Genomic DNA, 24,947 nt, shown 5'->3' on the forward strand with positions numbered 1-24,947 from the left:
TTCTAACCAGTTCTTTTAATATCTGGTTTTTAACTTAAGGGTTTGCAGGATATCCAGGTGAGAAAGGAAACAGAGGTATTCCAGGGTTTCCAGGTTTAAAAGGCCATGAAGGACCACCTGGACCACCGGGACCACCAGGTATTACTGATGCTCCAATAGAAATATCATGTTTCAAATCTTCCTAGCTCTACATATAATAAAATTTGCTTCTATAATTACTGGGTAGAAGATGAAGCCTGCTTCAATAGTGTTCCAGCAGAAGTTTGCTTCTAGATTAGACCAAAAGGAAGTGTTTTATAGTTGGCATGTATTAACTGAAAAATATTAAACTATACATAGTTTCATTTTCTACTCAAAATTTTATTTTGAAATGGCTGATCTATATTATAAATAATTTTTCATAGTATCTTATATCAAAGATGAAAATTATTGCTCTAGAGGTTTTCAGATTTGCCCTCTCTTTTTAATTGAGTTTGCAAAGTTGTGTTTCTTGTTTCATTTTGTTCTTTGTTGGTGTGATTTTGGAGATTGACCCCAGGGGCACTTTACAACTAAGCTACATTCTAAGCCCTTTCTGCTTTTTGTTTTCAGACAGGGTCTTGCTAAGTTGCCCAGGCTGGCCTCAAACTCTTGCCTGAATTAGAGATGTGTGCCATCATGACTAGCTGCAAAGTAATTTTTTAAACTATTAAAGTGGTCCTTCATTCTCCAACCACTCCAGTAACAAAAATGTTACAAGGCAACAAAACTTCAGTATGCAATTAGAAATACCCTTTTCTGCTGGTGTTGGTTCCAGAATGACTTTGATGTTTGAAATCTGGACCTGCTGATGAGAATGTCACTTTCTCTAGTTTCACAAGTTTTGACTCCCCTGGCCTTTATCAGAAAGCTAAATAGGAAGCCGGGTGTGGTAGCACATGCCTATAATTATAGCAGCTCAGGAGGCTGAGGCAGGAGGATCATGAGTTCAAAGCCAGCCTCAGCAATTTATCAAGGCCCTAAGCAACTCAGTGAGACTCTGTCTCTAAATAAAATTTTTAAAAAGGGGGGCTGAGGATGTGGATTAGTGGTTAAGAGCCCCTAAGTTCCATCCCCAATACAAAAGAAAAAAAATTTAAAAAGAGAGCTAAACAGGAACTTATACCAGCTGGACCTACTATTCTGGATTTTTTATTCATGCAAGTAGCAGATATTTATTGAGTACCTACTATGCCCAGGAACTATGCAGGGCATATTACTCTTTCTTTGTTCTTAAGGCCCTCAGGGAGATCCAGGAAGCCCTGGGAATCCTGGAGATCCAGGACCACGTGGTGCACCAGGAAGCATGGGGAACATGGGTGTGCCAGGTAATACATAAGTTCCTTGAGCTGACAACAGGTCATACTTCTAGATTTTCTATGCTACATATTGTCCTACTTTTCCACTTAGAAGAATGCTCATATAAAATAAGTAGATTTTCTTTTAGACATTGGTATTGTGTGCAACATGAATGAGAACAAAATAAATATTTACATCATACAAAATTACATATCATAACTACCTGATGTATTCGTGATTCTGAAAAACCAGCTTTTGGGAAATGGGCACTTTACATGAAGTTTGAAAGTAGAACTCCATATTTACCTGTTTTACCTGATATGATTCTTAATTTCAGGTTCTAAAGGAAAAAGAGGAACTTTAGGACTTCCAGGTCTAGCTGGAAGACCAGGCTTCCCAGGTACTCATGGTCGACAAGGAGATAAGGGAGAACCAGGTTCCTCAAAAGACACAAGGCCAGGACCACCAGGACCAAAGGTACATAGGGCACTGAAATAATTATGAATGGGGGTGGGGGAAGCCCAAAGAAATATTAAAAAGCATCCAGATTCAATGTGGGCAGAGAAAATTAAAAATATTATTACTTTAAGGCAGTTAACTAGATCTTTAAAAATACAACTTCCACAACTGAGGATGCCTATCAGTCAGTTGTCTGGTTCAGAAATCCTGTTTCAGCCACTGTCCCTGCAATTCAAGTGTGCTCCCAGAAGGAGGCAGTGATGATAGGCCCACACTACCTGACAGGGCAGGGTTTTTTTCTGTTGTGATATAAAGTGGCTAGTCTCTACCATGGACTCATCTCACACAGACTTAGAAATCTTATAATCAAAAACACATGTCTTAGTAAGATATCACAAAAGATACAAAATAAAGTAAGTCAGAAGTATTATTAAAGGGCAAATGGAATCCTAAGATACATACATTTATCTTTCTTGTTGATAAAGTGTATTTTCATTTTATTACGCAGAGCATTTTTATTTTGTCTTAATGTTCTTGTGCTTGTGTCTGTCAAATCTAGGTTGGAGGTCAAAGCTCTTGATTGTGTGTTGTATGAAGCAGCAACCAAATGTTTCAGGAGGCTTTGGCTGCTTTTTCAAGATTTACTTTCTACCAACGTTTCTGTCTACTATAGTTATACTAACAGCCAGAGCTAGACAATTATAGCACAACCAATAGAAATTTTCATAAGTAGGGGTTTTTAACATGGGTTCCTTGGACCCCTAGAGGAATCTATGGAATCTCAAGAAACACACTCACCTCCTGAAATTGAATACAAACTGTTTTAATGCAAATTTTTGTATGGAAGAGCCCATATTTCATCAGATGTTCAAGAATATACAACTCCAAAACATAAAAGCTATTATTTAGGGAATGTTCTCCCTCTCTTTTGAGCCAACAAAATACTACTTTTCTTAAAATTTTCATATTTTCCAGTAGTAATTGCCAAAATAAGAAAGAAAAATTTTAGATCCTTCATGGATCCAGGAAAATAACCCCTTATGAGTTGGTACACAAATTTCCTTTTCCCTTTCTATTTAGACTGGATTCTTGGGAATCCAGGAAAAGTTTCCTTCCACTGAGGAATTTTTCTTAGTGAGGAATTCTACTTGACCTTTATTCACATTCAGTTAATTAGTAGTTCCATTTAGATTTAAGATTTAATTGGTAACCATCAGAACCATTTTTTAGAACTTTGTATAAGCTGGTTTTATGATATTAGCAAGAAATAGAGTAATATATTTTAATTAGCTACAGTAGAAATTTTACAAGTCACCATCAAACCCATAAGTTTTGATTTATCATAAGACTAAAATATAGATGTAATGAATATTAAATCATTGAAAGTATTTTTTGCATATTGAATCTGTTTCCTAGTAATAGTAAGACACATATCCTTTTGTTAGCTATTTCTTCCTTACCCCAGTCAGTCATCAAAATTTATAATTATAAATCTGTGTGATTATTTAACATTCATCTCCCCACTGGTGTCTGATGCTCCATGAAGACAGGGCTGTATGTACCATGTATGGATATGAGATGGTATCCATACATGATTCGTACAGATCATCACATGCTGGTAAGAGGCAACTTCAAGGGTCTGCAGCCTGTGTCATCACAAAGGTCCCATGTGAAGAAGGACCCAGGCTTGGCTTACTATTCTGTTGTTGCTGTTTTGAAATTAATTATTAAAAAAAAGAGAGAGAGAGATCGAGAACTACATTTTTATTTAGCATTGCACCCTACAAACCATGTCGCCCACCTGTTCCAGCACCTTTCATGGTACTGGCCTATAGCAGAGAACTTAATATGAATTGATGAATGAATGAATGAATGAAGTTTATTCTTAATCCTAATCACATATCCTGCTTATATGAGAATTTTAAAGGTGTTTGACTGAATTTAAGGGGGATCCAGGATTGCCAGGTGACGTGGGAAAGAAAGGAGAAAGAGGGGCCCCTGGCCCACCTGGACGATCAGGGCCTGCTGGACCTGAGGGAGCCCCTGGAAGTCCAGGAGATCCTGGCCACCCAGGTGAGCTTTGGCTTTAGGGTTCTGAAAGTTGGAAGCATACATGTAGTAACATTAGCCTCCTGGAGTATTCTTTGTAAACTCTGCTTACATGCTACAATTGTTTTTATTCAACTTGGACCTTGAAATTCTAAGACACTAAGAAACAGTGAATTAATCAAAAGGAGTCTAATTTTACTGTGTGGGAAACTAAAATCTAAAAACATACTCCTGTAGGCAAAACTTCTGAAATGCTACCTCAACAAATTCTGCCTAAAGATATGAAATGTTATTTATCTGCACGATCTTATAATGTTTGGAGGAGTTTACAAATGTCCACAACAGATACTCCAGACGGGATGGCTTAAGCAACAGAAATTTTTTTTCTGAGGGTCCTCAAGTTCAGAAGGCAGAGATCAAGGTTCAGGTAGAGTTGGTATCTTCTGAGACCTCACTGCTTGGCTCATTCTTCTCCTGTCTTCCCTCTGGTTGTCCAGGTCCTAAACTCCTCTTGCATAGACACTACTCAATTGGTATCTCCAGTGGATGAGGACCCTCATTAGTGACCTCATTTCTACTTAATTTTTAACAACTCGTTCTCTAAATATAGTGACATCCTGAGGTACTGCAGGTTAGGGCTTCACATGAATATGAGGACAACACAATTCAACTCCTAACACATTGCTCTGATCCTTTTGTTCTGATATATTTCTGGGTTGAACAGTGGATTGCTTTCTTATTAGCTTGCAGCTTAGATTTGTTTTCATTGTGTTTTATTGGAAACAATTGTTTTAACTATTGGATTGCAGCTTTAGGTCTTTAAGACAGCATTTAAACTATCTGTTGGAACTCTACAAGTTTCAACATATTTGCAGCTAACTACAATGAAAACAGCACTTCAGATATTGAGTGGTCCATGTGGTTGGTATACATGTGCTTTTTAAAATGGTTTGACACATCTCTGCTGTGGGTCCCTGGGAGAATAGCTGCCAAGACAAAAGCTTGAAGGGACCTGTCACCAGAGATTCCTTGAGGCCAGTTGGAGCACAGATGACTGCAAGAAGTGACCTTTTCAGGCACTGTTGTATACGTTTGTAAACATTTATCTTTCCATGTTTGCTTTTCCTTCCCATCTCTCTTCATTCCTAGGAAAGCCAGGTCCTGATGGTGATTTGGGACTTAAAGGAATCAAAGGTTTCCCAGGCCGACCAGGAATAAAAGGCCCTCCAGGTTTCATTTTTGTGCTTATTCTGCCCCTTTTCTTGAGGGAAGCACATTTTCTACTGAGGTTGGAATCTCTGTACACTTACTGCTCTTCTAGAAGGTAGTTCCAGTTACTTGGCACCAAGACAAAAACTATGTAGTGAAAATGGAGTTAGATGTTTCTACTTCTCTAATTCTGATTCACATATCTGCCCATGTAAGCATCCCAACAGTCGCTTCTATGATAATAGTTATCTGGACATGCTTTTCACTATTGTCCTAGCTTTCACATAACTAGAGCTCTGAAAATTTAGCACTTTTAACAAAATTCTGCATATTTTCCTAGTATTCACACTGGTAAGAAATAAGTCCTCTCTTCAAATGCCATGGTTTTTATTTTGGTTTGTTAATTTGCTTTTTTTTTTTTTTTCAGGTCTTCCAGGATTCCCAGGACCTCCTGGACCAATGGGTGTAAGAGGTAACCAAGGACACGATGGAATTCCTGGTCCAGCTGGAGAAAAAGGAGAAACAGGTACAACTTACTCATTCTTTCCCCTTGAATTTGGTACCAGGGATTGAACCCAGGGGTGCTATACCATTGAGTTACATCCCCAGTCCTTTCTACTTCTAATTTCCAGGCAAGGTCTTGTTAAGTTGCTGGGCTGGCCTTAAACTTGTAATCCCCCTGCCTCAGACTCCCTAGTAGTTGGGATTACAGGTGTGTGCCACCACAACCCAGCCTTGATCATTAACTTTGATCATTAGAACATTTTAATCCTTCATTGCTCTAAAGATTTTTTTCTCTGATAGAACCGATGTTTTCTAACATGTTCTTGGTGTGTGATAACTAAATTTCATTCATATATATGTGGGTGTGTGTGTGTTTATGTATATATATGATATACACACAACTTACACACATATATACTCATATTTATAAATAATGAAATTAACCAAATATTAAATGTCAAACTCATCTCTTTCAGGCTTGCTGGGGGCCCATCCAGGCCCAAGAGGGAACCCTGGTGCTCCAGGTAAGCAGTTCTTTCCTGACCTAAAGAAGCACATTTCCAATGACAGAATCCAGTTTGATTTACTTGCTATATTAAATAAACTTAACCTAGTGAATTAAAGAAGTCTTTCAATGGCAATATAACATATTGATAGTCTTAGTATTCAATTAAATGTTCACTATCATTAACACAAAGTGAATGGATTAGAAACTGTGATCCAATTTTGGAATTTCCTTCTTTTTTTGGGGGGGAGGGGTTGTACCCAGGATTGAACCCCAGGGGCATTTAACCACTGAGCCACATCCCCAGCTCTATTTTATATTTCATTTAGAAACAGGATCTCACTGAGTTGCTTAGGGTCTCATTAAGTTGCTGAGGCTGGCTTTGAACTTGGGATTCTCCCAAGCCACTAATTTCCTTCTATGAAATTCTGTTTTCAAAAAGAATTCTTATGTCATTGCCTTTTTGCTAGTATGATTTCCATGTGTCCTAGAGAAGGATGCAGGTAGAATTGCTGGCTTCTCAATGAGCATTCCTCCCTGGGGCTCTGAGACACAGTAGAAATCCCAAACCCTTCCCATCTATTGTCCTCACAGGTCCAATCCTGCCCAACACTGAGCTTGTGGCTCATGCTATTGCTACCTAGTTACTCTTTCAATGACTCAAACATGGCAATTTTCCAAACATATCATTCAAAGTAAATACACATTTTTGTTGTTTGACAGACTGCAAGTCTGCATTCTCGTGCCAGTGTGTTACAAGATAGGCACCTGCTTTTAGCTCCATTTATTTATTTATAATTTGGTGCTGGGGATTGAACTCAGGGCTTCACACATGCCAGGCAAGCGCTCATCACTGAACCACATCCCCAAGAGAAATATCAGATTATTACACACATTTTCTTTTCAGCCTTTGGTCCTATGCACAGGAGTATTTCATTAACAAAGAGGCCTAGACCCACTGAAAGCCTCAGCTCTTGCTGCTGAGAGAACCAACAGAGAGGAGCCCAAAGCCATTGAGAATTTTACAGGGACAGGAACTGTCCCTTGACCCAAGATTTCAATATGAAAGTAGAAAAGAGCTGGTCTTTCTCCCTTTGCTTCTTGATGATTGATTGTCCTTTTGGTTGAGCTCAGTATTTCCGTGTGTTCCAGACCCCTCCTGCCCCAAGACCATGAAGCCCCCCCCCATTCATTGTCTACTTCCAGAATTGTGCAGAAAAAAAGGAAACTTTCTTTTCATATTTTTAGGCTAAGCTCAAAATCTAATCTTTTGGAGTGAAAAAAATTATAGCATTTCATTGCAAGTAAAATGTGATATAAAATGACCATACAATAGGTAAAAATGCCTTTAAAATAAAAAAGTGCAAGTAACTGATGATGTACCTCAGTCCCTCCGGGTAACTGAATATGGAGAGTTCATTGAGACTTGGAAGGTACGAATCCATTCAGTTAGTTGATCCTTCAAATCCTAAGAAGAAATCATATTGCAGAACAAGGACTTCTTTTAATGATCATAGAGTGTACAACCCAAGCATCTGGATGCTTCAAATCATTGCCATATAAATATAGCATCATGGAGCTCAAAATGAGCCAAAGTCATCTAAATACTTTCTCTGAAAAGCACAAATTACAGGCACTAAAAAGCTAGAGGATGTGGATAGACATGGGCCTAGATATTTAACATTCATCAATTTTATTTTCATGATAACTCTTAAGTCTTTGACATATAATCATGTCCCAGGCTCTCACTCTGAGCTGCCAGCCTCACCTTCACTAGTCCCCATCTTTCCTCGAATTTGTCTGCTATTTTCATGCCATTTACTCTCTCAAGAGATGGGAGAGAGAAAAGTGAGATTATTTGCAGTTTGTACATTTTTCATCCATGAATGTCAAAGCACAATCTCTTGAAGATTTTCTGATATGGAAGTGAACAAGTTAGTGTTAAGTTGTGACTTTGGGGGAGCTTTTCTTTGATAAATCCAAACCTCTTGCTGAATTTGAAGCTCCCAGACTAAGTGTTCTCATTTTGAGGAAGAATTAACCAGAAGACACAACAGGGACTGTAGCTCTGCTGCTCCTTCACCTAGGTCTAGCTGGATAGTACTTCAAATGTGTGTATCAGTACCATGAAGTTAACTTTTAATGCTCTATTGAATTATCAGTAACAGAACAATGTCATTGGAATCACTGTCCATCAGATAATAATAGATGTGGCTTACATTCATATAACACTTCAGAGTTTATACCATGTTTTTTGTCTGTATATTATCTCACTTGATCTTTAGAGAACTGTCCTGAGACAGATATTAATTTCTCTTTTAAAACAATCTGACAGAGACTTTTAATATGAAGTAAATTTGCTAGGATCGAACTGCCGGTTGAAGGAAGAACTGTAGACCCATATTTCATTTATCAGCCTATTTAAAAAAAAAAATATATATATATATATATATATATATATATATATATATATATATATATATATATATATATTATGACTCTAATACTCTCACACGAAGTATCTTCCTTACTGAAGATAACCAAAACCTGCAAGTCCAGCTACAGAAGCATAACAGAAACTTACCATGTCTTCTTGTTTGCAGGTGCCAAAGGAAACAGGGGAGCCCCTGGTTGGCCCGGCCTCCCTGGCAGGAAGGGAACAATGGGAAATGTTGGGCCTCGAGGACCCATGGGAATAACAGGACCCCCAGGGCCACCAGGTTGGCCTGGGACCATCATCCCTGGCCAAAAAGGAAATCGAGGTCCACCAGGTTCAAGAGGATATCCAGGTAGAGGGTTTACTTTTAAGCTTGATAGATTGAAAGTCACATTTGACATCTGAAGTTCTCATCCTCTTTGTGGGACTTCATTGCTTCCTTTTGCCTCTGGCCTCCATTCTCCCTGGAGCCAGGGTTCTCGCAGCTGTTAGACTGGTGGTGGTGTTGAGGTAGGGCAGCCTGCTTGAAAGATTAGCAAGTACAAATCAATGATCCTGAAAGAGACACCTATATTTATTGAGCTTCTATTACAGATCAGGTCTAGGGCCCAGGCACAATAATAGACTGTCTGTACGGAGAAGCTATTCCTTACTGTACTGGGTGCTTCACTGGCATTATCTTATTCTGTCTTTACCCTGGTACCATCACACACAGCAGAGGAAAGGATGTTTGCAAGGATAAGGTTCAGGGTTTGCACTTTATTGGAAAAAAATCTCTGATAGAACTTTCTAGGATCTCTTACTGGCAATAATGACAGGTTCTTTGTGAATTTAGGTGATCCAGGTCCCCCCGGACCTCCAGGGAGTCATGTAAAATGCATAAAAGGTGACAAAGGATTTATGGGCCATCCTGGCCCAAAGGGTCCACCTGGATCTATAGGTGATATAGGGCCACCAGGTCATCCGGTGAGTATGGAAAATTCTTTTGACTTATTTCTAATGCAATATTGACTTATGACTGTTGTTATATTATAAGTAGAGTGCATACTGTCAATATTTATATTTGTTCATTATTAATCCAAAAGTATTATTTTACTCTTGTGAACCATTTGCCAGGATCAGATGCACCTAGAGGCAACACAAGTTTAGCATTTGTGATGCATCTGTGCTGTGCCCCTAAGAACAAGGATTCAGAAAATCAAAGAATCCTAAGAGTTAGGAAGATCTGGCCCCTAAAAAGCCTCTAAAACTTTGGTCTCTCTGGAAATCACCTCTACAGCATTCCTAACCCTTGCTTAATTAACCTCTGAACAATTCCAGTGGACAAAAGCACCCAGTTTAGAATCATCCAAAATGACATCATGTTCCCCTCTACAATAGGCTTTCCAACCAATCTGTGCTATCCTGTTTATTATCTTCCCATCACATACTTCCAACATTTCTAAATAGCTACCATTTCTTCCCAATTATTTTCTACACAGAAAAATACTTGAATTTTTCAAATCAGTCAAACTGCTGATCAACCTTGCCTCTATTCTGAGTACACCCTAGTTTGTCAATATCTCCCTTTAAAATGTGGTCCCTGGGAAGAAAGCCCTCTGGAAGGAATACCTCCATGGGTGGCTAAAATAGGGAAGCATCTCACCATCCTGAACACCACTCTCTTGGGAATCCAACCCAAAGTCTTGCATGGGCCTTTTGGCTGCCCATTACCATGTTGTCACGCATTGAACTTATGGTCAGTTGAGCTTATGTGCATTTTCCTCATGAACTGCTACTACATTTGCTCCATGTCTCGCTTTATGTTGTTGATATGTGTGACTTACGTGCAGGACTTTTACAATTACCTTTTGGGGATGCCATGCTATTCATTTAGGCCCACCCATGCTCCCAGCCCAAATCTTTCAACTCGGCGTCTCCCTCAATGCCCTCTGCCTCTTCCCCCAGTGTTCTCTTAGTAACATATTCAATATGCTGATTCCTTTGTGTATGTATGTCCCTTGGAAACATGTAGGACAGGAAGTGTAGCTTGACGATCATTATAGAGTGTCTACTCTGTGCTGATTGAACAATAAATGCACACAGTCCTCTGCCCCGGAGGAGCCTACAATAAGGTGAAGAAATCAGACACAAACAGTTTGCTGAGAGGAATGAGGGAGGGCTGAGGGAGCATGGGAGGGTGTTTCGTCCCTCCTGTGAAGGGAAGGTGCTTAGGAAGTGTTACTCCCGGCCTGAGTCTGAAAATATGCAGAGCAGTCATCCAGAAAAACAAGATAAGTAAAGGTGGGAGCCTGGAGGAGGAGCTTTCAGAGCAGAGATGATGAGTGTGTGTGAGCGACAGGGCACACAACTCTGTCACTGGAGGCTGTGGTAGGGGTGAGACACATCAGGAGGAGATGCAGGGCTAAGCAGAGGTCAGTCACGGGGATCCAGTTTTCTAGACTAAGAGGCAAGACATCATTTGTTTATTCTAAAAGCATTGACAGAGCAGCTCTGTGTGCCTGGAGTCCTCTCTGCAAGTTAGAATTAATCCCTTAGTTAACTGCCTTCTGATCTGGCCATTCACCAAGTCTTAAATCCATCCTGGTTGCCCTGTGCAGCATTTCCACACACAGACATGACACAGATACCGGTGCTTAGACAGTTTATAGGAAAAAAACAGATCCTCAGTGCTTTAACTCCGATTGCCTCTTCCTCTATCCTCATCAGTGGCAAATTTAGAGATACTTTGGCAAGACCATTGTCAGGAATCAAGTTAAACTCTCTCTGGTTCTCTTGGTATTTAGGTTCTAGAATCTACCTTTTAATTGTGAAAAAATGAGGTATCTATCTCTTTCCAGTCTGTAGGTGCTTCTCATGTTCTCCTTAATGCTTTGAAAATTGTCAGCACTGATCCTATGATGGCATCTAAGTTCTTCCAGGGACACTGAGAGGTAGAAAGACTGGTTTATAAAGTGTTCTCACATTTCAATCCCCTAGTGGTTTCATGGCCAAAAGCTTCTACATTTGCAATTGAAAGATAATTCTTCTTGACGGGTGTCTTGACTGACCCCTAACAGTTCTCTCTTTGCACAGAGCAGTTCCCTCCTACCCCAGGGCTTGTCCTGGCACCAGGCCCTCCTTAGTTCCCCTGGCTCAAGATAATAAGCAGATATCTGAGGATAGAAAGTCCTTGAACAGATGGTTGTCTTTCCTCTCCCTCCTCTTGTAGCCTTGCACTACCTCATCCAAGCAATAGGACCACTTCTTGGCCCTTTGGCTTCTTAGCAATAGGACTGTCCTTCCTTTGCTCTTGTTCCTCCACCAACAGTTGGCTCAAAGGCAAGTTTTGTTATTTTTTTTACATATTTCATGACTTTCAGCTCATTATTCTCAACAATTTGAGAGTAGATTTAATATACACTTTGACATATAGCTCAGAAGCCCTGCTCCTCTCCCCTTGTTGGCCTCACTTGAGCATCTCATGGCCTCAGGAGCAACAGTGGGAGCTTCATATGGTGGGAGCTGCCCACTTAGGTCATGTGTCCCAGCCAAATGTATCTGTCAAGAGCTTTCTCCCATTCCACTGCCATCTTTGGATACTTCCCTTCTCCTATCACTCTCACCAGGAGGAATTTCTACCTCCACGGCCTAGTAGAATGATGCCCAACAATGGCACCATCATCTTTACAACCATTACAAATGCAGATATTGATTCTCATTCTGGTGGTCTAGTGCTTATTCTTCCTAAAAGATCCCCCTATACTGAGCAAACTCAATCAGGATATAAAATATCTAATTGTATTCAATACTAAAAAGCATACAATAACATTAGAAAGTATGTTTGATTGTGGACTTAAAGGAAATTTTTATTTCTTTTTAAAAAATAACAGTCCTAAGGAGAGGTCTAGGTGACAGAGTTATAGATAGTTAAATCACTGGATTGGATGGTAAAATATGTCTGTCAATTTTAACTCATTCTCATCAAACATAATGTTACATTCTTTTTGCTTAAAAAATGTCATGAGTATCATAATTTTAAAAATTTATCTGTGGTTTTGCTCCCTTCTTTTTGAAATATAGGGAGCACCAGGTACCCCAGGTCTTCCAGGGCTCAGAGGTGATCCTGGATTCCATGGATTTCCAGGCATAAAAGGTACTGTTTTTGTGCACTGCTCTTTATATACAAATACAATTTTTCACATTTAGAGCACACAAATGTTTGTTGCACTCCTGTGAACACCACAGACAGTGAGCATCAGTACAATTAGGACCCTAGCATGCATAAATACTCCACTGGCACCCAAGCCCAAGGGACTTAAAAATTAGAACTATAATTTAAGGATGGAAATGATAGAAAAGCTTAAAATAGAAATAGTTTAAAGTTACCTTTTAGGGTATTGATATGTGTCTGGATGAGCGAAGGGGAACTTCATCAATATTAACAGTACTGTTTTCTAGCTGTTTACCATATGTGCTTATTATTTTCATAATTTCAAAAAGTTGAAAAATCTCAAATACTTGAAACCACACTGTTAGTGGGGGAAAACTAAGAAAATTTTTATATGCAGATTTATACACTTGTTCTTCTGGGTCATGTGTGTGTGTATGTGTGTGTGTGTTTGAATGGAGTACTGGTACTGGGGATAGAGCCAACGACCTCATGCATGGTAGGCAAGTGCTTTACCCCTGAGCTACATCCTCATCCTCCCAAATATCTGAAATTATAGGTGTGCAACACAGCACCCAACTAAAATACAAGTTCTAAATGCTGACTTTGGGGCTTATATTTTATAGAATGAGGAACATGACTGATTATGTACAAATGGAATGCCAAACCCATGTGAACATATTTAAGGAACATATTTAAGTTGTGGCCATCACCATATTGTGCAGTAAAACTCTAATTATAACTTTCAGAATTTATCCTTAGAACCAGGAAATCAGTTGTCCTGTATGGCATCTTCTTTTTCTTCTTCTTTTTTTTTTAAGGAGAAAAGGGTGATCCAGGATTTCCGGGATCAATTGGACCTCCAGGGCCAATTGGGCCAAAAGGACCACCCGGTAAATATATCTCCATACAATTTACTGTTCTCCATGAAAAAAAAGGTGACTTATCCACAAAGCCCTCTTCTTATTGCTTTTATATCAATAGGTGTCCGTGGAGATCCTGGCACACTTAAGATCATCTCCCTTCCAGGAAGCCCAGGGCCACCTGGCCCACCTGGACCACCAGGGATGCAAGGAGAACCTGGGCCAGTGGGATCACCAGGAAACCCAGGTGTGGACCTGGCAGCAGTGACTAGGATCTCTAGGAACTGATTGAACCATGATACCTGTAAAGCACTTTGGAGGCAAATGATACAACTTCACAGAAAACTTTAAACATTGTAGTGGGCTTTTTTGTAATCAGTTTTAGGACTGAGTTCAATTACCCTTGACCAACAAATAAAAATCCTTAGAATCTATTGAAAATTGATGTATATAGTATAAACTTGGGCCCTCTTTCTTAAGATAAAGGAGGCATTATGTCTATCTCCTCTGACAGCTGTCAACCTTGGAGCTCTATTTTGAAATGACTGCCTAAATATACCCAAGTTCTATGGATTTAAACTTTTCTAACACTTTGTACAGCAAAGTGTTAGGAAAAATGACTTTAAAATCTTTTAAAAATATTTGTGTTTGGAAATTTTTTTTTTTTAAAGAGAGAGTGATAGAGGGAGGGAGAGAGAGAGAGAATTTTTTAATGTTTATTTTTTAGTTATTGGCAGACACAACATCGTTGTTTGTATGTGGTGCTGAGGATCGAACCCGGGCCGCACGCACGCCAGACGAGCGCGCTACCGCTTGAGCCACATCCCCAGCCCGTGTTTGGAAATTGAACTAATCCCTTTACATATACTTAGCATATTATAATAGACTTCCAAAAGGAACTATCATGCTGTAAATGTTTGTGAATCACATGGGAGATGAGAGATATTTCCTATTAGTTTGATCAATACATGGGCCTAGTCAATTCTGGAATAGAATAAATCAAAATGGCAGCACAATTTTAAACTTCTATATTTGATATACTAATAATTCATTTTAGGGTCTTTTGTGAGGGAGGCAGAGGTAACAATTTGGATGAGCAAGCATCCCACTTTGCCCAGGATGGAGGGTCATCCTGGAATGCTGGACATTCACTGCTGAAACTGAGGAAATCCCAGGTTAACAGGGATGGTTGGCCACCTGACCTTTTATCCTGACATTATGAAATGAAGATACTGTTGTTTTTTGCCTAGGACCCTGCGGACCAAGAGGCAAACCTGGAAAGGATGGAAAACCAGGAATTCCTGGACCAGCTGGAGAAAAAGGCCCCAAAGGCCACAAAGGAGAGCAAGGTAAACAAATACCCAGTTGATTCCTTTGTTGATAGCGTGCTGTTTCAATATAAAAGGGGGTCTTGTCTGAATGTGTGAGTATAAGGGTAATCTAGGTCTTTCAGTTTGTTTTGTTCAGATTAGACCAAAGATCAACAGCTTGTGTGGAAGAAGATGGGAAATTAAGAATTACTGGAACACACTAGTTTTCTTACCTTGGGCATATATACTTTAAACTTTCAGCCTGATGTACAACTTAAGACTCAGGGCAGATAGAATTAATGAAGCTCTAGTGGATGTTCCATTTTTAGAAAGGCCAATATTTTTAAATTACTTATAAGAGTTGGTAGTTAATAACTACTTATAGGAGTGTTACATGAATATAAAGTTAGGAAAATATTATCTTGAGATGAATAGTAGAGCAATTTAGTTTTCTTATTTAGGAATGTCATCTTTTAACTACACCATGGTGAATATCACTTGCATTAGTCAACCTTAGGCATTGTGACCAACTTGGAGGAGGAAGTTTATTTTGTGCTCACAGTTTCAGAGATTCAGACCATAGTCAGTCAACTCCATTGCTTTGGGCCCAAGATAAGGCAGAACATCATGGTGGAAGAGTGGCGACAGAGGAAGCTGCTCAGCTCATGCCAGCTGGGAAGAAGGTAGAGTGTTAGAGTTCAGGAAGAGAGCCACAGTGAAAATGCATCCTTCCAGGACAAATCCCCAGTGACCCACCTCCTCCTTCCATACCCCACCTGCCCACAGTTATTGCCCAGTCAAGTCCATTCAAGCTAGAATGGACTACTTAGGATATAGAGCTTACAGTCCAATCATGTCACCTTTGAATATCCCTTCATTAACAAAAACCATATCATCACTCAACAATTCTTGTGTGTGTCCGGAAAAGGGGCCTCTTAAATATCTCTGAATAGAAGCTATATATGTCAGTTGATAACCTGGATCTAAATCTACCTTCTGTAAAAGTTTCAAAGTATCCCTTTGGAAAATACCAACATGTTCCAATCTTATATTTTTAGGACTGCTAACTTTGTTAAAGTAAGAAAAACTTCTACATGTGATTTCCCAGTTTATTTATATGTACATATGCCCAGATATAATAAAGACTAGAAACTTAAATCCTAAAAATTCAAATATTATGCTATTAATATTAACTACATAGTTAACTTTGATTTAGTATTCACACAAGTGCTCAGTATTGTTAATTTTTACATTTTCCTCACAGTGTGTTTTCAAAGAGGTAAAAAACAAAGCCCTAATTAATAATTCTATTAATTTATAAACTATAATGATAAAGGCAGGGTTTCTGAATGGGGCAACAGCAAGAACAACGGTACTACAATACAAATTATGGTGAGAATTATTATATGAAGACATAGTCCAATGCTATGGATGCCTCATAACACTGATAAACTGATAGACTTGGCCCCTTACTTGGAGGTGCAGAATAGCCTTAGATACCATGCACTGGCAGAGAAGCTAATCTCCTGCCCTGCTTCAGCTAATCACATTACAACTCCCATGCAGATATTGGAAGGTGTTTTTGCTTAGGACTAATTATAGCCCTTTGTGAATGAGAGTAGGGGTTAGGGATAGTAAAGAATGTGTGCCTCTCCTGTATTAAAACTGTGGCAATTGTGGATTTTTATAGTAACACATGAGAATTTTTTGCCTTACTAATGGATCAGAAAGTTTATTGAAGTTTGCACCTTTAAAAATAAATTTCAGTATTTTCTATAACTGTTTATTGAATTTATCCACAGCATTAAGCAATTTCTTAGTATCTACTTGAACACACTTTCTAATTGTAGATATTTTCTTTCTTTTCCCTCACATTGTAGGAGGACCCATACATATTTGTTCATAAAAGATGTGCATATACCTTTCACATACAGGCCATTGTGTGCTAGGCATCACAAGGGAATTCAGAGATAAAGAAGACCTGATAACACACACAAATATCAATAAGAGGACTTTGTGACTAACTGGTTAACATTTAATGATATTGCTTGGTCATTTTATAACTAAGATTCCTTTCTATATTTGAAGCTTAACAGAGACACAAAAGCATTTAAATTAGTACTTCAGAAAACAAGTCTGAGATTCTGTTTGTGTTACAACATTTATAATGTGGTTTTTAAAGGACCGCCTGGATCAGATGGGTTACCGGGTTTGAAGGGAAAACCTGGAGACATTGGCTTGCCGGCAACGGAGACAAGAAAGAGGGGCTTTGTCTTCACCCGTCACAGTCAAGCAACAGTGATCCCTGCATGTCCAGAAGGGACAGAGCCACTCTATAGTGGGTTTTCTCTTCTCTTTGTACAAGGAAATGAGCAAGCCCATGGACAAGACCTTGGTAATGTTCTGGTCAGAGTTTCCAGTTGTTTTGCTCCATATGCAGATTGCAAACATTTTAGTTTGGGGTGCTTCCTCTGAAGATAAGTAAAAACAACCTCAAGTGTCTTCCAGTACATTTTAAAGACAGCAACTGGCCTGAAGTCTAAGTTGCATTCTGGTATGTAAAATGCTAGAAGGAGTCAAGCTTGTCAGGTTCAATGAAAATCATTTTCACTTAAAACACCTGTCTTCTTCTTCTTCTTATTATTATTTTTTAATTTGTCCTAATTGGTTATATCTGTCTTCTTTTTAATCCCCAAATGATCTTTTCTAAGAAAATTTTATGTGACTATTAGTTGTTCTGAGTAACTAAAACTATTTGAAGCAAAGACATTGCTTTAACCAAACTACACCAGCCCACAAGTTCTAGACTGATTAGAAGGGACCATAGGAAGTATTAAGGATGGGAATAGAAGGATTTGTTTACCTGCTGGGTTTTTATTTCCATCTTGACTAAAACTTATCAATATGACATTTTACAAATAACTAGCTTGTGTTGTCTTTGATCAGGCTGCCTCTCTGTTTTAATAGAATAATCTTCATTTAATAGAATAATCTTAACTGATACTCAGTTCCATATTGTATTAGGGACTCTTGGGAGCTGCCTGCAGCGATTTACCACCATGCCATTCTTATTCTGTAATGTCGACGAAATATGTAATTTTGCATCTCGGAATGATTATTCATACTGGCTGTCGACACCAGCTCTGATGCCAATGGACATGGCTCCAATTACTGGCAGAGCCCTGGAGAGTTTTATTAGCAGGTAAAAATCCAGTCCCTTAATTTGGCAATGGGACCAAATGAATTGCATTGCTTGTAATGGAATGAAACATTGCAGAAAGCGGCAATGCCAGCACAATGTTGATTTTGTGTTACAGATGTACCGTCTGTGAAGGTCCTGCGATGACCATAGCTGTTCACAGCCAAACCACCACCATACCCCCATGTCCCCATGGCTGGGTTTCCCTCTGGAAAGGATTTTCTTTTATCATGGTAAGGAGAAAAGGAACAGCAAAACTATAGCAAAGATTCCCTGCAGAATGTTACATTGTACTGGGTGAAATACGTGGGTGAAATACGTACAGTCCCCACAATGGACACTGCCTGAAACTGTGTGCAAGATGCCACAGATATTTGACAGTTTGCAAATATACTCTTTAAAAACAAAACAGTGTTACCTGTGCTGAGTAATGAAGTGTTGAAAAAAATAGACTTCTCAAGACACAATATTTAGATTAATAGCAACTACCGTGTATTGTTAATGAACTATCTTTTTGTCTATTTGTGTATATGTGTGACAGTTCCTATATATATATATCCTCTATAATCCTAATGATAACCCTGAAAGGTAGTTTGTATCATCTATAGTTCACAAATAAGAATGAAGTAATTTCCTCAGGGTCCCATGACTATGATCGATTTGCCCATTAATAATCTGTAATTGTTCATGACATGTTCTCCCCCGTCTTTGCTCACAGTTATCTATTCATTCACTCATTTATTTTAAAAAAAAAAATTTATTGAACACTACCATGTGCCATGACTATTCTAGGCGCTAGAAATATCAGGAGCCAAAGTTTCTGCTCTCACAAAGCTTATATCCCGGTGATGAAGACAGGCAATAGGCAAACAGACAAAATCCCAATAATGGCAGGAGAAGTCCAGTTGACGACAGGTGCTATGGAGGAAATCCGGCAAGGTAATGTCAGAGGTCAGATGAGGTCAAGGATAGCCTTCCTGAGGTCACCTGTATGCAGATGCTGGAAGAACAAAAAAAAAAAAAAAAAGGCCATCAGACATAGGGAAGGAGTGTTCCAGGAAGAAGAAACAACTTTTCCTTCTTTCTGATGACTATATCACAACCTGAAAGATGGCTAGAATACTAGCAAATCTGGATAAAGAAGTACAAGAGGTTTAATCCACTTTCTATGGTTCATTTCCCTGCAGTTTATATTAATCCCCACCCTTCAAAAAAGTAGAGAACTGAACATTTGAACATCAATGGACAGAGATTTTATTCAGATTTTATTGTGATAGTTCACAAGCGCAGGTTCTGAGGGCGCTGGGCAAGCGCTGGCATCCCCTGGCTCCTGCTTGGAGGAATTCCGAGCCAGTCCATTTATAGAATGTCATGGAAGAGGAACGTGCAACTACTATTCAAATTCCTACAGTTTCTGGTTGGCTTCGTTAAACGCAGGAAGAATGTTCAGGTAACTATTCAACATTAAGCTTCATCAACTCAACTGCAGAACTCCAAAGTTGTTCCATTAGCTTTTCTTTACTTATGTATTGATGTTCTCACATTTAATTCCCCACTCCATGCCAATATAAAACCTGTTTACCTTGGCACTCCTAGTTTATAAGTGTTTTGAAGTTAACAAGTCAATACAGTTTTGAACTATAGACAAATATGGGATTTCTACTATCACTCAACATAGTATTTATATATGAATATATAATAAATTAACAAATAAAGCCACTAAATGATCTGCTGTACTGTATTAGAAGACTTGTGAATAATACAGATTATTTAAGGGGTGGGAGCAGTTTTTATCAGAAAAAAAAGATGATCTTGTAAATTTGTATCAAGGCCAAAGTTTCCTGAGAGATGCTGAAATACAACTTAAATTATAAAATGCTGATATATATGTATGTGTGTGTGTATGTGTGTGTGTGTGTCTATGTATATCTTTCCAGAAATTTACCTCTTCTATAAAAAATGTTCTTGTAATAAATTTAGAATAGGTATATTAAGAAAATTCATATCCAGCAAATATTCCATTTTTTACTATAATTTAATGAGGGTTTTTTTGTTGCCACTGCTTTGTTTTTATTTCAGAAAACCTATTCCATCAACTGTGAAAGCTGGGGAGTTAGAAAAAATAATAAGTCGCTGTCAGGTGTGCATGAAGAAAGGACACTGAAGAAGTAAAGAAATGGAACTGCTGGGGTTTTTTTTTCTCTCACATAACAAAGTAATGACTTGGAACATAAATTTATTTAGGATTTTCTCTCACCAAACAATATCAGTTTATGAAGGCTAAGTAGTACAGTTTCGATTTGTTTCTCCACACAAAGTTAGTTCTGTGATCCTGGTCTCTAAAATTGTATTGTTTCAAAGTTTCCTCTGGTAAGGCAACAACCTGTCACAAATTATCAATGAAATGGCATTCCATTTGTACCCAGACCACCATCTAAGTGGTGGGTGTATAGAGCTGGAATGCTCAAGATAAGAGATATTTGTTCTCTCCTCTTCCAGTCTTTGAGGCTGAGGGAGGCTAATGCAGTCTTAGATTGCCCTGCCACCTCCTTCCTGAAACAAGAGGAGAAGGAGAGAGGGTCACGTGGAACAATGGAGCATCATGAACAGAACTGGACTTTCAGACCTGTGGAGCAGCCTATGGCCTGAGGGAACACAGGCTTAAACTGATGAAGTTCATGACTTTTCCAGGACCCTTTCAAACATACCCCAAACTAAGGCCAAAGAGGATTTCCCTGAATGGAATCATAACATCTTTGGTCTTATTTTATATTTCTTTGAAGATTTGTTTATTCATTGAATTCATCTGTCAATATAGGCTACCTGTATTTAAAGTAGATAAGATATTCACACTAAGTGAATTAACTTTAATAGGACATAGCTACATATACCTTCAAATGTGTCAAGTTTTAACTTCTCTTGTTTAGTGTACCCACAAAAATAAGGAGGATACTACTTATTAGATATGCACTTTATCCCCATCCCTATAAATGCTGGCACATATATAATTGGGTTTGATAGTTCAATAATTCATGAAAGGTTATGGCATTTGTTGGTTTATCATGCTCAATATTTTTGCTCTAAATATTCCATTATTTGTTTTTTCAGATTTATTCCTTTACTTTTCTAATCCTTTCTTTATAAACAACAAAAAATGTTTTTTTTATGTTATACATTCTTCAAACCATATTGAGAGAGACCATTGTGTAAAAACCTTAATGTATAAATTGTATAATTTGGTAGCTGTATGTCTTAAGACTTGTTTTGGTGTGTTGATACATTCCCAGGCTTCCTCAGTTCAACTAAAAGGCATTGTAATCAGCACCAAGCTATGTTCCAGGCACTAAACTAAATTAGAGAAAGAGAAGAGGAAAAGAGGGAGAGAAAAAAGGGGGGAGGGACTGTTTCTGATCTATATCTCAGAAAAAGGTAAATTATTGCTTCTCTTAAGAATCTTATACAGGGACTGGGGATGTAGCTCAGAGGTCAAGTGTATGTTCAGCATTCAAACCCAGCACCAAACCAACCAAACAAACAAAAATCTCATATACATGAGTTGTTCTCCTACCTTTTATTCTTCTTTTATTGTTGCTTTTACATTTCATTATTATAACTCAGAAGGCCTGAGTAAAGTTTTGAAGATAAGATCCCTACCCAGGGAAAGCCTTAGACCTCCAGCTTCTTTTAGACCCCTTAGAGGCTAAGGTCTGAACAACACAAAAAAAGCACTGCTCTACAAAACATTTAAAAAATCATTTATATGTGCTGATAGCATAGTTCGATGAGTCTTAGGAGCCAGGCATCATGAGACAGTTCTGAAGATGCTTCTTGATTCACTAAGGTGCAATCAGTGGTGCTAAAATTTAAATTCAGGCTATTGCTCCAGACTCAACTGCCTTGTAAGGGAAAATGTGACTCTGGAGTACTGATATGGTTTACATTCTTCATTTTTCATATGCTCGTTGTCAAGCCATTTTTGCCCCCAAACTGAGACATGCAGGATGTCATTCAGAGTATGTACTTAGATTCACTTACTATTAAGACTTAACCTGCCCTAAAAATATCTTACAGTTTCAACTGTACATAGTGGTGAAGAGGGCTCACTGATCTACATAGGCCAGTAGTTCTCAACGCGTGGCCCCTGGATGGACAATGTCAGCACTGTCTGGGAACTTGTTACAAATGCAAATCCTAGGTCCATTCTAGACTTGGGAAATCAGAAATTGTGTGGGTATAGGCCAGAAATCTGTGTCTTCACATGCCTTCCACATGATTCTGATGTACTCTAAAGACTGAGAAAAGCTGCTCTAAGCAAACACTCAAGGCACTGGCTATAGTTGCCTCTTTTAAAAGTCCAAATTCACAGATGACCCAAACGCAATCTACTTTTGCTCCTAAAACCTCCTGACTGGTGCTAATGGCAAATGCTTGGCACTCACTCAATTGCAAGCTCTATCTCCTCTTGCCCTCTTAACAGTATTTGACTTCTGAGGAAGACAAGTGATGCTAAAACCTTAAATTCCAAGGAAGCTGCATAAACAGCAGTTGTTCAGTCATAATTCTAAGAGTGAGCATTAAAATTCAGCTCATGAATTATTTTCCAGATATTTAGGTGTGGCTTAAAAAAGTTATGAAGATTTAACTTTGTAGATAAAATGTAAGTAACTTGTTTCTTTTAAATTTGGGGCTTCAACTTTGGAATTTCACAGTGTGCTAAAACAACCAATTTCTCAGAGTTCTTTGTTTCTACAAGATAAACATTATTAATTTATTTATAAAAGTATTAAAATGTCTAAATTCGAGTTTTATTGCTAACTTACAAAGATTTTTCTATGTATCAAATGTAACTGCTACTAAACTTAATTTAATATTTACTCTATAACCAAATGGAATATATTTAAAATATATTGAATATTTTATATTGTTATATCCTGACAAAATTACAATATATTGTAATGTACTAATATTTCTGTAATTATAGCTAAAATATTATTTTATTGTATTGTTAGAATAAAACTGAAAAAATTGTATTTGGCATTTGTTTTTTCAAAATAAAAATAATTTTAGATTGTAAAATTAGATGTGCTCTGTGAAAACAATAGGCAATACAGAAATTATGATGAAGAATATAAAGACTATAATGATCTAATCCTCACCCCAACCCAAGATAACTGTCAAATTAAGGTACATCTCCCCTGCTGAATTTTTTCCTATCTATATAATTTTTAAACAAAAATTAGTTAGAAGCATGCTTTATTATTAGTTTTTTTTTTTTCCAGTTTTGAAGGTTGAATTCAAGGCCTTAGGCAAATGCTTTACCACTGAACCACATCCCCAACCCTCATTTTTCTTTTTAACTTAATACATTGTGGACAGATCTTTATATCAGTAGATAAGTACAAATCATTTATATCATGGTACATCATGTGGATATACAACATAAGTCAATAATCCTCCACTTATGGAGACTTAGTTTCATTGTAGACATATCATGTCATTCTACATTTGTCCAATCATTCCCTCAGTATAAATCACAAAAAAGGAAAATTAAAAGATTCACACAATGTCAGCCCTTTTTATATTAGTGGCTTATTTATTTATTTTTAATTTTTATATGTTCTTTTTAGATATATGTGACAAGAGTGCATTTTGACATATTATACATACATGGAATATAATTTCGCATTCTTGAGGTTGTACATGATGTGGAATTACACTGGTCATGTATTCATGTACGAACACAGGAAAGTTATGTCCAATTCATTCAATTCCACAATGTTAGGTCTTTTGTAGATGTAAAAAAAGGCTCTGTAAAAAAGGTTAGCCCTTTTATTTTTAATTTATTTACTTTTTGTACTGGGGATTGAACCCAGGGGTGCTTTAATACTGAACTATATCCCCAGCCCTTCTGCCCTTTTTATTTTTCTATTATTGTTATTATTTTTTTGAGAGATAGATAGATAGATGGGGGGGAGAGGGGGAGGGAGAGGGAGAGAATTTTAATATTTACTTTTTAGTTTTCGGCGGACACAACATCTTTGTTTGTATGTGGTGCTGAGGATCGAACCCTGGCTGCACGCATGCCAGGTGAGCGCGCTACCTCTTGAGCCACATCCCCAGCCCCCCTGCCCTTTTTATTTTGAGACAAGGTGTCACTAAGTTGCTTAGGGCCTTCCTAACTTGCTGAAGTTGTCCTCAAAGTGTTCTTTTACATCTTTGCATATTGTTTTAATTTACATTTTCCATGTTATCATTAAGGCTAAACATGTCATTTTAATTGAGTGAGTACTTATTAAAAATTTTCTGTGAAAGGCTTAATCATATCTTTGCTCATTTTTCTATTGAAGCTTTTAAGGGATTTTGTAAGCCAGTAATTTTGAAAAGCATATAGATTATAGAAATTATGGGTCATATATTTTGATAAATGGTAATGGATACTCCTCATCCAGGAAAACAATTCATAAAATTTCATATGTAGAGATTTGGGAAAAAATATGAAATCTCAGAAAAAGGAACTTTCAGGCTGTATTAAATGACAATAAAGATACAACCAAGGAATGAAATGGAATGAAGGGATCCTGGGTAATAATTTTTACAAGACAAAAAAAAATAGTTGAACAAATAAATATCTTAGAAATACTCTCAGTTGTAAGCTTAAAATATGATTTATAAATTCTTTGGTTAAAAAATGTACAAAAACATTTTAATAAACTTACTTTTTACAGCTGGTAAGTAGAATCAACCTGGTGATCAAGCACATTATCTTTCTTTCTAGTATAAGCCTGTTTGGAAAGGAAAATCAGATCAATCTCTAATGGCAAACTATTATCATAGCAAACTATTAGCGGGGCACTTTCAAAACATTAAGAGTAAATGCCTCCTCTGGTTTGTGCTATAGGTACTGGAAATTAACAGATTAAGCAAACACAGAGGAAGAAGTAACTA

The 24,947-nt window shown here is 37.9% G+C and overlaps 1 protein-coding gene across 1 annotated transcript in view; it reads left to right on the forward strand.

The window, feature by feature from the left end:
- Positions 1-20,169, forward strand: part of Col4a3 (collagen type IV alpha 3 chain) — a 131,462-nt gene extending 111,293 nt beyond the window's left edge. Inside the window, exons 35-52 of the mRNA XM_026409533.2 lie at positions 40-138; positions 1,257-1,346; positions 1,655-1,794; positions 3,723-3,849; positions 4,975-5,055; positions 5,462-5,560; positions 6,015-6,062; positions 8,647-8,832; positions 9,316-9,446; positions 12,543-12,615; positions 13,452-13,523; positions 13,615-13,740; positions 14,744-14,842; positions 16,986-17,198; positions 17,828-18,005; positions 18,121-18,235; positions 19,280-19,452; positions 20,082-20,169. Coding sequence (XP_026265318.2) covers positions 40-138; positions 1,257-1,346; positions 1,655-1,794; positions 3,723-3,849; positions 4,975-5,055; positions 5,462-5,560; positions 6,015-6,062; positions 8,647-8,832; positions 9,316-9,446; positions 12,543-12,615; positions 13,452-13,523; positions 13,615-13,740; positions 14,744-14,842; positions 16,986-17,198; positions 17,828-18,005; positions 18,121-18,235; positions 19,280-19,452; positions 20,082-20,166 — 2,135 coding nt within the window. The 3' untranslated portion in view covers positions 20,167-20,169. The remainder of the gene's footprint in view (positions 1-39; positions 139-1,256; positions 1,347-1,654; positions 1,795-3,722; positions 3,850-4,974; positions 5,056-5,461; positions 5,561-6,014; positions 6,063-8,646; positions 8,833-9,315; positions 9,447-12,542; positions 12,616-13,451; positions 13,524-13,614; positions 13,741-14,743; positions 14,843-16,985; positions 17,199-17,827; positions 18,006-18,120; positions 18,236-19,279; positions 19,453-20,081) is intronic.
- The last annotated feature ends 4,778 nt before the right edge of the window (positions 20,170-24,947 follow it).

This window comes from Urocitellus parryii, chromosome 1 (assembly GCF_045843805.1).
Source record: "Urocitellus parryii isolate mUroPar1 chromosome 1, mUroPar1.hap1, whole genome shotgun sequence".
Classification (NCBI taxonomy): domain Eukaryota; kingdom Metazoa; phylum Chordata; class Mammalia; order Rodentia; family Sciuridae; genus Urocitellus; species Urocitellus parryii.